Source organism: Pistacia vera, unplaced genomic scaffold (assembly GCF_008641045.1).
Source record: "Pistacia vera cultivar Batoury unplaced genomic scaffold, PisVer_v2 Contig73, whole genome shotgun sequence".
In the NCBI taxonomy this organism is placed as follows: Eukaryota; Viridiplantae; Streptophyta; class Magnoliopsida; order Sapindales; family Anacardiaceae; genus Pistacia; species Pistacia vera.
This window is the reverse complement of record NW_022196590.1, coordinates 691,634-704,854: the sequence shown is the minus strand read 5'-3', so window position 1 is coordinate 704,854 and position 13,221 is coordinate 691,634. Positions and strand designations below refer to the sequence as shown.

General features: G+C 35.7%; 1 protein-coding gene across 2 annotated transcripts; it reads right to left on the bottom strand.

Moving 5' to 3' along the window:
• Positions 1–9,810: 9,810 nt before the first annotated feature.
• On the bottom strand, positions 9,811–11,963 carry LOC116115064 (isoeugenol synthase 1-like). Of its 2 annotated transcripts, none has more exons than XM_031401194.1 (5): positions 11,769–11,963; positions 10,899–11,033; positions 10,494–10,722; positions 10,145–10,348; positions 9,811–10,029 (listed from the first exon to the last, which is right to left on the bottom strand). In XM_031401194.1, exons 1-5 carry the CDS (start codon positions 11,955–11,957, stop codon positions 9,833–9,835), a joined length of 954 nt encoding a protein of 317 aa, XP_031257054.1. In that variant the 5' UTR covers positions 11,958–11,963; the 3' UTR covers positions 9,811–9,832. The 2 variants fall into 2 exon arrangements, with proteins under 2 accessions (XP_031257054.1, XP_031257055.1); XM_031401195.1 differs by having other exon boundaries at positions 11,778–11,963.
• Positions 11,964–13,221: the final 1,258 nt, after the last annotated feature.

Genomic DNA, 13,221 nt, shown 5'->3' with positions numbered 1-13,221 from the left:
CATAATATAGATGTCATGCATGTGGAGAAAAATATTTGTGATAATGTTGTTGGGACAATTTTGTGCATTGATGGAAAATCGAAGGATACTGATAAAGCTCGAATGGATTTGCAAGATATGAACATGAGGAAGGAATTGCATTTGGTGAAAATTGGTAATAGATACATTAAACCACGTGCAACATACACTTTGACATTGCAAGAAAGAAAAGACTTTTGTAACTTTCTTAAGATGATTATATTTCCTGATGGTTATGCAGCTAACATGTAAAAAAATGCAAGTGTTAAAGATGGTAAACTTGGATCACTTAAAAGTCATGATTGTCATATTTTACTTCAATGAATTCTTCCCATTGGCATTCGGAAATTTTTGCCATGTGACATTTATACTGCATTGGTGGAGTTATCTTGTTTTTTTCAACTCATTTGTGCAACACATTTACAAAGGATGTGTTGCACAAGTTGGAGGAACAAATTGTGTTAATACTTTGTAAATTAGAAAGAAGTTTTCCATCAGCTTTTTTTGATATCATGGTGCATGCAGTTGTTCATTTATCATGTGAGGCAAGACTTGTACGACCAGTAGGATTTTGATGGATCTATCCAATTGAAATGGCTTTAGGAACTTATAAATCTTATGCAAAGAATAAAGCAAGACTGGAAGGCTCTATTGTCGAGACATACATTGGTAATGAGTCATTGACATTCTGTTCTATGTATCTTCATGATATTGAGACTAAATTCAACCGACCAGAGCGTAATTTTGATGATAATGACAAAGTAGGCGATGCATCTATTTTCAGGCATAGAGTTAGTACATATGGTGGGAGGCAACTGATGAAGTTACCACAAGCATAAATTGATAAAATACATTGGTACATTCTTAATAACTGTGTGGAATTGGGTGATTATTTAGAGTAAGTGATATTTTGCCAACCTTATGAATTTTTTTTTGTTTTTGTGAGGTTTTTATTTTGTCATTTTATATGATATGTTTTAACTTTGTTTAATCTTTTGTTGTATCTTATGAAAAAATGTTTAGTGAGCACATGCTTGAATTAAAGAAAGTGAAGGCACTAATATTTCAGAGATGAAAATATTGAAAAAGCAACAAAAAATTGTTTCCTGATTAGCTTGAACATCGGGTAAGTCGTCGAACATTTTGGAGTCTTATTACTTTTTTTTTTTTTTTTATGGTTTTCAACTTTTATATTGATCATATATTTTAATCATTTTTTTTGGTAGATGAAAGTGTTACGTTCTCAAGGAGTAGTTGAGGCTACTGATGATTTGTATTCATTAACGTGTAAGCCTGATGGACGAGTGTCTAAATATACTGCTTATATTGTTGATTGAGTACGATTCACTGTGAAAGATCGTGATGATAGACTCACAACCCAAAATAGTGATGTTTTAGTGTATGAGGAACTTGAAGATGATGACAATGGTGGTGGTGGTGGTGGTGGTGAGAGGATGGAATTTTATGGAATTCTTGATTCAGTTGTTGCAGTGAATTATATTTATGATAGAAGTGTGATTTTGTTTAAATACACTTGGTTTGACACTGACCGTAAAAAGAAATGGGTGCGAAGGGATTTTCACTTTATAAGCATCAATGTGAGTCACAAATAGTATGCCGATGATCCTTATGTGTTAGCATATCAAGCTAAACAAGTTTTCTACATGATGATCCTAAGTTAGGGGCCAATTGGAAAGTTATACAGAAGGTGCAACATAGGCATTGGTATGACATTCCCGATAAAATTGAAGAAGATCAATTGACAATGCATGATGCATATCAAGCCAATAATTCAAATGAATTTAGTTTTCATATTGATGCGGAAGTTAATGAACAAGAACTTCATAAGGTGGATGTGGAACCAGAGGTTGTTCAATTTGTGGAGCCAAGTAGTAGAGTTAGTGATGATGATACCAGTTTCATAAATGATGATATTGAAAATGAGATGAGTGATGAAAATTGTACCACTGAAAGTGAAGATGCGTAAGTTGAAGATGATATTGAGAATTAATAATATTTATTATTGTCATCCAAATTTAATTTGCGTAATTGTGATGTGATTTTTTTTTTGTGCATTAATTTTAATTTGTTTGCTTTAATATTAATAAATATTATTAATTTAATGCACTAAATTTAACATTTAAATATAAATATTAAATAATATTATAAATTTATTATAAAAAAATAATACTAACACTAACGACTAACCTAATAATAATAACAATAATAAATAATAATGACTCTAAACAGCAACAAACAAGTACCAAACTTAAGCTACCAACAGTGGAAACCTAAAAAACAATTTATCCTATGGTGCTTTTCGTATTTACAAAATAAATAATAATAATAATTTTGATTTCTTTTATTAATTACTGATTGGTTTTACACTTTCAGTTATTGTCATATTAATATAAAATTATATTAAAAATTAAATTCTAACATACTAATGGCAATGATTTTAAGAAAATTAACACAAAAATGTTTTCACGACGAAACATAGATTGCATTGCAATACGTTTTTGGCGTTGTTTTTTTTATTTGCATTGCCAAAAACATTTCCCAAACAATTTGTTGCGTAGCCAGATGGATTTTGTGTCATTTTTTATATTTTCATCACCAAAAAGTTCCCAACGAACAATTTGTTGCGTAACAAATGGATTTTGCGTCATTTTTTATATTTTCGTCGACAAAAACGTTTCTCGACGGACAATTTATTGCATAGCTAGAATGATTTTGCGTTGTTGTTTATATTTTCATCGCAAAAAATGTTTATCGACGCACAATTTGTTGCGTAGCCAAATGGATTTTGCGTCAGTTTTTATATTTTCGTCACCGAAAAGGTGTTAAGATAGGACTTTTGTTGCGTAGCTAAACTTTGTTGGCAATTCTTTACATATTTTCGTAGCCAAAAACATTTTATGGCATCGTGCATTTGCATTGTTAAATACTTTTGACTACGTTTTGTATTATTTTTGTCTCTTAAAAGTATCCACAGCGACATATAATTACGTTACGAAACAACTTGGGTGTCACTTTTTTTATTTTTGACGGCAAAAACATTGTATGATGAATTATGTCGTCGCTAAGTCCATTGCCAATTTGCTTCCCGCAATCTCGTGCGAGGATTAGAAAGTCCGTGAAATTGTTGGCAACCAATTTCATATTTCGTCGCTAATAGTTACCTTTGGCAATGAATTTTGAAATCGTTGCTAACAAAATCATAGCTAAAAGCTCTTTTTGTTGTAATGTATTAATCCATCAATAAACTTGATCAAGTTCTTCGCCCTTAGTGCCATTATCATAAATGACTCCAAGCATTATAGTTGTAGATGCAAAAAATTTACCGTCAAGAAAGAGGTCTGATCCCGTGAGGTTGAGGCCTAACAATCCGCAAGACCTGCACACATGAAAGGGCAAGCGTGAAGCTTCCGGAAAACACTAGAGTGGTGTTTCTGTGGGCACTTCGATGCTCAAGTCAGCACAGCTGAAAGAGATTATTTGATAAGAATTAAAGGGATGAAGAATTACTAGGAGTCTTGTCGGAAGCTAGGACTACGGCAGAGGCGTCGGGTTCTTGGGGCAAGAACTTTAGGAGCAAATAGATGGTTTGGAGTAATGTAGATTGACTATGGGAGATTGCCCTTTAATGAGAGGGCAAGCCTCTGTTTTTTATAGTGAATCCAAAGGGTTGGAATCCTAGTGGGACATTGAGTCCTCTTTTGGGGAGATAATCCCATCATGAAAAAGATATGATTTCTTGACCTTATCAATTAAGTTTATGGTTTAAATAAGATTTGGAATCTTAGTAGGACACTAAGTCTATTTTGGAGATAATTCCTATCATGAAGAGAATGATTTCTTGACCTTATCAGATTAAGTTTATAAATAAGATTTGGAATCTTAGTAGGACACTAAGTCCTATTTTGGAGATAATCCCTATCATGAAAGAGATATGATTTCTTGACCTTACAAATTTAGTTTAATAGTTTGAGTAAGTTTGGAATCTTAGTAGAAGAGGAAATAGATGAGATTCTGATTTCCTATTTATAGACTGTTGTAGGCTAAAGGCAAAACCCAGTTTAGCTTAACTTATAGGATAGCCCAACTCATAGAGTGGGTAGTTCGCAAGGTGATTTTAAGCGTAGGCCCCAATCGGGATTGTGTTGAGGCCTTAGGCCGTGACAGTTTATTTCATTATTAGGCCTCGTCAAGCCCAAGACGATTTTTGGCCCTACAGTTAGGCCCCATTAAAGAGTATTTAGCTTAGAGAGTAGATTAATCAAAGAGTGCAAACTGAGCGGATTAGTGATGCAGCTTGTTAGGTCGAATGATCATTGTGTGATTGGGTCGAGACTTGTCGATTTGAGGTGTAAGAACCCTCAACCGTCTGGCCAACTGAATGTGTAGCTTTATGGACGGGCAAAGCCGATCGAAGGTGTAAATCCGTGGATCGAGCATGGTCGATCCAAAGGCGTAAATCTGTGGATCGACAGGGCCGATCCGATGGTGTAAATTCATGGATCGAGTAGGGTCGATCCAAAGGTTAAATCCGTGGATCGGGCAGGGCCATCTAAGTGTAGATCGTGAATTGAGCAGGGTCAATCCGAAGGTGTAAATCCGTGGATAGAGCAAGGTCGATCCGAAAGTGTAAACATAGATTGAGCATGTCAATCTGAAGGTGTAAATCCGTGGATCGAGCAGAGTCGTTTGAAGGTGTAAATCCGTGGATCGGGCAGGGCCAATCTGAAGGTGTAGATCTTGGGATTGAGCAGGGTCAATCCGAAGGTGTAAGCCCGGATCGAGCAGGGTTGATCCGAATGGTAAATCCGTGGATCGGGCAGGGCGATCCGAAGGTGTAGATCCGTGATTGAGCATGGTCAATCCAAAGGTGTAAATTCGTGGATCGAGCAGGTCAATTTGAAGGTGTAAATCCGAGGATAGGCAGGCCGATCCGAAGGTGTAGATCCATGATTGAGCAGGGTCAATCTGAAGGTGTAAATCCGTGGGAGCAGCGGTCAATCCGAAGGGGTAAATCCGTGGATCAAGTAGGGCCGATCTGAATGGTAAATCCGGGATCAGGCAAGGTTGATCCAAAGGTGTAAATCCGTGGATCGAGTAGGGTCGATCCAATGGTGTAATCCGTGAATCGGGTAGGGCCGATCCGATGGTGTATGCCAAGTGGAGCTTGTATGGAGCTTACAGTTGAGTCGGCGTGATCGACTTGTAGTTGAAACCTTTGAGGGTTTGTGGCCCAGTCGGCGTGACCGACTTTGTAGTTGGAAACATTCGATTGAAGCTGGAGCAGTGACATGCATGCATGAATGTTTTAGCAAATAGTCGAATTGAGAGTTAATATGCATGATGTGCATGTGTTATGGACTGATAAAGAGTGAGCTAAATGAAAAATGAGCTGCATGTATTTAAGTAATGGGTCGAATAGAGAAAGATTTAACCAAATAGAGTGGTAATTAAAGGAGGCAATGACACATACCTTTCCCTTCAAGTGCTGCCACCATGCTTGCTGGACCGAGTGGGAGAGAGGGTGTTACTTTCTATGTTAGAGCTGAACTAGTTGAAGTTGAGTGGGCACATGATTCACTTTTGGGTTGATCCGAATGGGCACGTTGATATTGTATGTGCAAACCCAAATATCATTGAGTGGACTACTCTGTTTGTTTGGTGGTGCTGAGTTGTAGTGGGGAGTGGAAAGTTTGCAAATAGCGGGAGGCGTGAGGGCTTTTGTGACAGGTGTGCGGAGATTGTGATGTGAAGGTGGTTGAGTTGATATGTATTGGTTGGGAAGGGGCGATGGTTCGAGTTTGGAGTTTGAATACGGTAGGGTAAGGAGATTAGGCGAGAGTGGGTGGCGTCACTTAAGTAGGTTTTGTTTGGGGTTTCTCTTCGTGTTTAGTAGATGACTTTAGGTGTTTTGAGAGATACTGCTGCGTTTTTAGGATTTTACTGTGTGATTGGAGAAGCTGTTAGGGCGATTTTAGGAGAACAGATGGACGGGTTTCGTTTCAAAGTGGTGGCAAATCTCCGTGAAGTGAATGGGATTGGATCAAGGCTGGTCGAGTTTGAGTTACCTTCTAACGGAGCGGAGGTCCTAGAGATGCTGGCGTATTGTAGCATCTTCTTGAATGAATAAATTGACTGGTTTTGTGGCAGGTAATGCATTGCAAAGCTCTGATGACGCTGACGGACCACCTGGTGGTTTGATGATTGAAGTGAAAGGCACGTGCAGAGAGGTTCGAGACAGAAGCTATTGCCTTATCTGAACAAAGGATTAGAGAAGAGAGATTGTTGAAGCAAAGTCAATGAATCAAGTGGTTTAGGAACACCACTTTAAACCCTGACACATTATTATTCTATTATAATTTAGAACAATAACATGAGCTTCAAGGTCTTATACTACTCGCTGAATGGATATAATATAAATAAATTACGATATGCCGAATAGTATAATATGGCATGTGAATAGATAAAAAAATGAAGAAAAATAAGAAAAAAAAAACTCTTATCGTGATGAGATTTTTGATTAACATTGTCAGTCAAAAGGAGTTTCGTGTCGCCTCTCATGTTGTAAGTCATCGTTGGCAGGTGATTGTCAGGGGCCCACGGTGGACGCCAAACTGTAGATGCAAAAAATCTACCGTCATGAAAATAGGGTCTGATCCCGTGAGGTTGAGGCCACTCAATCCGCTAGACCTGCACACATGAAAGGGTAAGCTTGAAGCTTCCAGAAAACACCGAGGTGGTATTTCCGTAGGCACTCCGACGCTCAAGTCAGCAAGGCTGAAAGAGATTATTTGATAAGAATTAAGGAGATGAAGAATTACCAGGAGTCTTGTCGGAAGCTAGGACTACGGCGGAGGTGTCGGGTTCTTGGGAGCAAGAACTTAGGAGCAAATAGATGGTTTTGAGTAATGTAGATTGACTATGGGAGATTGCCCTTTAATGAGAGGGCAAGCCTCTGTTTTATAGTGAATCCAAAGGGTTGAATCCTAGTGGGACATTAGTCCCTTTTTTGGGAGATAATCCCTATCATGAAAAAATATGATTTCTTGACCTTATCAGATTAGTTTAATAGTTTAATAAGATTTGGAATCTTAGTAGGACCTAAGTCCTATTTTGGAGATAATCCCTATCATGAAAGAATATGATTTCTTGACCTTATCAAATCAAGTTTAATAGTTTGAGTAAGATTGGAATCTTAGTAGAAGAGAAATAGAATGGGATTCTGATTTCCTATTTATAGATTGTTGCAGGCTAATGAGCTGAAACCCAGTTTAGCTTAACTTATAGGATAGCCCAACTCATAGAGTAGGTATTTCATAAGGTGATTTTAAGCGTAGGCCCAATCGGGATTGGTTGAGGCCTTGGGCCATGACATGGTTTATTTCGTTATAGGCCTCGTCAAGCCCAAGACGATTTTAGCCCTAACATAAGTTATCTTCGATTAGAGGCTAAGTAACCAACACTACTCCTGGATTATCAAAATGATGGAGAAACATTGGAAGATTTGGATTTTCATGGGAAGGGTTGGTCTTTTGTTTTTTTGACATTGATTGCTTATATGATTTGGATTGTTTATCTGCCATCGTGTAATGGAAAAGATAAAAGAATTTTTCTTTTGTGTTTGTAAGAATGAACAAACTTGGGGCTAACTTAGCTAAAATGAGCAAGAAAAATAAACGAATGACTTTGCTATATCAAATGGCTTTGCTGAAATGAGCAAAAAGAATGGGGCCAAGAATCATTGCTCTGATACAATAATTAAAAGCAAATGACTTGAATATTTATGTGTGTCTTATTCCTTCCACAAAGGAGGCATATATACAAGGAGAGGTGAAACAAAATCCCATAGATTGTGGTATATCCTGTAAATGATTTGTGGGAAATTTTGTTTAATTTGTATAATTTGACTTAATTGTTTTATAAATGTGTTTTTTTTGGAATTACGGATATGTTTGGCAAATTTTCAGGTCATAGGTGCTTGAAAATAATATGTGGATGAAAAATAATGTTGGTGAGGAAATTTGTGACGACTGAGAACAAACAGTTTTGAATCAGAACTGAAACGAAGAAGTTATGACATTTGAAGTATCATTGGTTCACATGGCAGCTTGCACATGTGCACATGAGTTTGAGACAAAGAGGCATGCCACGACATTCAGAATCTTGCGTTGCGGCGATGATGTCTCGGGTTTGCATTTGATATGAAAAAGGATGTGCGTTGCGGCATTACAAATTGCGCACCGTCAACCTAGTTCTATGTTAAAAAATATTGAACAGTTTCTCCATCGTAAAAATTCAAAACACAAAGAAGGATGTCTTTTTATCTTTATTCATCACGCAAACTTGAACTTGGAAGATATACCACAATTATATCATCAATGCCAAACCAGAGATATTATGCTATCAAGTCAAAGTCAAGACGGGCTCCACTTTGTGCATATAAATAGTGTAGCGGTACTACTGAAATGCTTTTTACAAGATTATTTATATAATTAATTAATTAATTAATTAATGAGGTTAAAGAAATCATTCAACAGATTGGGTTAATCGTTATTTGACATCAATAAAAGGGTATTAGTGTCCGGAATTTTTATTAAGTAATGGTAAAATTGGAAGAAAAATTAGGGCTCTGTTTGACATATTATTTCTACCCATATTCTTAATCATATTCCCAAAATACATTAGTATTTTTTTAATTACTTTTAGACCCCTTAAGTTTATTAATTGCATTAAATACCCCCAGAAAAAAAGTTTAAAAATTAACAAAAACACCCCCACCCACCCATACTTACCAAATTCCGGCAATCACTATTGGTGGTAGCCGGAATCTGTCAGAACGACCTATAAACGATCGAAACTAGTCGATAATTCATCGATCTGGTCGTCAAGGGTCATATCTAGCCGTAGATCTGGCATTTTCTGTGGATCTGGCCGGAAAAGGCCATATCGACGCCCTACCCGCTAGATCCGACCGGCCTGCGTCGTAACACTATTTTTCGGTCAGATTCCGACAGTAGTGGCCGAAATCTGGCACTATGAGTGGGTGGGGGTGTTTTTGTCATTTTACAAAATTTTTATATACTGGGATGTTTAGTTAAAGTAGCAAACCTAGGGATTTTTTTGTAAATTTTTAAATTTTACCTCGTAATACTCCCCTATTCAACTACCCAATATTATTCCCAAAATCCTATCCAAAATAATAAAACAAATGGACCCAAAATAATACCCGCCAGATCCGCCAAAGAATAATGGGTCCATTTGTTTTATTATTTTGGATAAGATTTTGGGAATAATATTGGGTAGTTGAATAGGGGAGTATTACGAGGTAAAAGGCCAGATTGGTGAATTACCGACCAGTTTCAGTTGTTTGTAGGCCGTTCTGATAGATTCCGGCTACCACCGACAGTGATTGTCGGAATCTGGCAAGTATGGGTGGGTGGGGGTGTTTTTGTTAATTTTTAAACTTTTTTTTTGGGGATATTTAATGAAATTAATAAATTTAAGGGGTCTAAAAGTAATTAAATAAATGTACTAATATTTCTTAAATAACAAGCCAAACAAGTATTTTGGGAAAATGGGTAGAAATAATAAGTCAAACGGAGCCAAGATTACCACAATAATATTAAAATATCACCATTTGAGTAGGTAATCACATAACCCCTGTATCACCTCTCATATTACTTGATTAATAAAAGATTATCGGAATTTTTTATTACCTACTAAACTAAATAAGACAATGGCCTTATTAAGATAGATTACCGGTGTAATCTTTCAAGAGCCCTAACCAAATGCAATCTTAAAATGTAGCCAATTTGACCTTCGTGGGTTTAACCAAGCAAATGTCCAGAAGTTCATCAACTGAAGTGTACTTGTATTCAGGGTATAGCTGGGAGGCCTCCAAATCCTCTGAAGTTAGTTCAAAACTCATTTGATCACCTTTGATAAATATGTTGTGCAAAATTGCAGGAGGGACATTCCCCGGTGGTGGTGTGACTACACTTAAAAAAAAAAAAAAAAAAAAAAATTAGATTCATAATTATTATATAGATGTTTCAAATAATAATAATATTATTAGTTTAAGATAAATTAGTTCAATTAGGAAACTTACCCTCAGAAAGTTTTATGATTTCTTCCTCAGCAACATGAATCTTCTTCAAATTTCTTCCGGTTTTCTTCTCCCAAGCAGAAATTAAATCTAATTGTGATACAATGTTCCCTGGGGGCCTGTAGATTATTATACGATTGGCAACCCTTGGATCTGTTGCTGCTTTGACTGTATAGGCTGCAACATCTTCCTCATAATTCAACACAGCTGTTTTCAACACATTTTAATATGGATGTTAATGAATGAAAGTAAATATTCTATTTTTTTGTTTTTTTTTGTTTTTAAGATATCGTGTTACTTCTCGAGAGCTTTCATGAGAGAATTGTTATATAAAATAGAATAACTTACTTACCCTTAATTAAACCACTTCCATAAACTATAACTTCATTGCGTTGCTCGTTTGGATGGAGAAGATAATGGACAAAATAAGTTGCAAATGAGTTTGCGGAGACATAAGTATATGATATTCCAGCTTCTTCGGTTGCCCTTCTAATTTTCCTCTTGTTTTCAAGCACAGCTTCAAAAGGAGGGAGTGCGCTTACCCTGTCAACTTCATTACCATATTCCGATGGAACAAATCTCTACATATGATAAAATAATTATATTTTTAATTAACAAAGAATTGTACTGTCTCATACGTAGGTATCGGTATGAATTCTTTTATTCAACTTTGAGAGAAATTTGGCTCTCAATTTTCCTCTATGTGCCTTGATGCAATGCATTATAAAATGAAAGACTATCGAGGAAAAACATGCACCTTTATGTTGCCAGCTTTTTTTATTGCAGAAATTAATTTGAGTTGTTGAAGATGTTGAGGAATTGCAAGAGTAGAAATCACAACATCTACTTGTCGAAGCACTGAAACTAATTTCTCATGCTCATCAATCTCTCCCTGTTTATGCATGCATGAATTGAAGTTATTGAGCTCGGTAGTGTTTTTTTTTTAGAAGAAACATATAAATAGACTAATCAAAATAAATAAGGAAAATTCTTTTATTGGGTAATTCCAACAACCACCCTCAAGTTTTCCTGGATAACAAAGGTGAAAGGTGGGAGAGAAAGATAAGAGAAAAGAAAATAAAGAAATATGTAGTTATTGTCAAAAAACATCTTTAAAGTATCAAGAGGTTTAAATATTTCCAGTAAGGTATTTTCATAAATTTTATTTAATTATTATAATTTGAAGTTATCTCATTTTCTGTATAAACTTCTCAAAACTCCCAAAAAAAAAAAAAAAAAAAAATTACAATGACTTTGTTTAAAGTACAAAAACAGCCATAAAATATTTTGATCTGACATATTTACATTTAAGAAAAGAATTTCAAATACACTCAGCCCTTGTACTACAAAATTCTTCATATATAGGTACATATTATTTAAGATAAATTTTATATAACATAACTGTTATGGTATAAAGTGATAATATTATAATAAGAAATCAATTAAATGTCAGTTTATATGAAAGGTTAAGTTCACAAATTTTAATACAAATCCAATGATTGAAAAGAGAAATTAGATAGAGTTATAAGTCAATAACTTTTAAACTAATGCATTGTCTTGAATCAATTGATAAAGATTTATATGTATTATTTAATAATAAATATAGAAATTATAAAGTTAGAAATACTTGGAATACAGTGACTCCCATGGATTGGAATTCTTGGTGAAGTTGTAGCTTGGAAGGATGAGCATTTGGCTTGAGAGGACGAACAAAGGCAAAGGTTGAATGGCCCATAGAAACGCTGGCATTCACCATGTATTTCCCAAGATACCCAGTTGCTCCAATTATCAGTATCTTGCTTTTTTCACAAGCCATGCCTCTATCTCCTTTTCCCTTTCCTTCTTCTTCAGCCCTATTTATAGGAACTAGAAGGAAAGATTTTTGACACATATAGGAACAGATAATTCTTGACTCAAATAAAAACGTGTCTCTCTAGTAATATGCACGCACAGCAATCCCACAAGATGAATGTTTAACACATTAGTTGGCCCTCAAAATTTTATCTTTATAAAACAATATTTTATTTGTGTATCACATTTTCTCTGTGCAAAGACTATAGAAGACAAAAATTGAACAGGAAAGAGATATTAAAGCAGGCAAGAGTGAAAAAGTAAGAGACATTGAAACCGCTGGGCGGGTTTTGCAGCCACAGAAATTTTGATAAGATGCATTTACGGCCAATGTGACGGTTGGCCTGATTAGACTATTCAACCCTTTCGCTTTCTTCACACAAATTATTCCACGAGATCCCCATGTCACCAACATCAATTCAATCAAATTAAATTCAGCGAATGTGTCCATAGAATACAAGGTTTATTTCAATTTATTTGTCTACCTGCATAATCTTAGAAAACACGAGTACACGACATGAGTGGAAGAAATTTGTACCATTTTTGTTTGGGTGTGTTGAAGTGATTGGGCCCACATGGATATCCTTCCCCACTTTGTTTTACTTTTTAAACTTTATTTTTTTTATTATTCTATTTGAAAAAGTGAAAAACTTGTTAGTTTTAATATCGATTATTCAATTCAAAATCTAATCATATATTATTCAATTCAAAATATTTAACAATTATCCTTCTTAATAAAAATTTATAAATTAACAAAAGCATATCCATCTATCCAAGCAATAGTCATTCGCCAACAACCATTGTCAGCCGCCAACACCGAAACCACCGCCACCATGAATCTGGCAAGAAACAATCAGACCTACGATCAGGGATCTAGCCGTTAATGACTAGATCTATCTTGTTATTGACATGGCCATATCTTGACTATTAAATTTGGCAATTAATGACGGCCAGATTATGGCCGTAGATGTAGCTATTTCCGGCCAAATCCGTTGTATTTTTTGTCAGAAAATGCCAATCGGTGCACGACTGGCCAGATCCAACCGTCGTGTGCCATTCCAATGACTATCGACCACCGTCTGACAGTGGTGGACGGCTACTGACAGTCGATTATGTGGGTGGAGGTGTTTTTGTTAATTTATAAACTTTTATTGTGGAGGGTGTTTAGTAAATTAACAAATGTTGGAGGTTAAAATATAATCTAAATATTTTTAGAAAATCTTTTTCAA

Bases quoted from the DNA above. Each gene is read 5' to 3' on its own strand.
- LOC116115064 (XM_031401194.1), bottom strand. From the start codon at position 11,957: ATGGCTTGTGAAAAAAGCAAGATACTGATAATTGGAGCAACTGGGTAT. The intron at 10,723-10,898 runs GTGCATGTTTTT...TATCATATGTAG, and splicing joins AAAAAGCTGGCAACATAAAG to AGATTTGTTCCATCGGAATA. The intron at 10,349-10,493 runs GTAAGTAAGTTA...TGTTGAAAACAG, and splicing joins TGGAAGTGGTTTAATTAAGG to CTGTGTTGAATTATGAGGAA.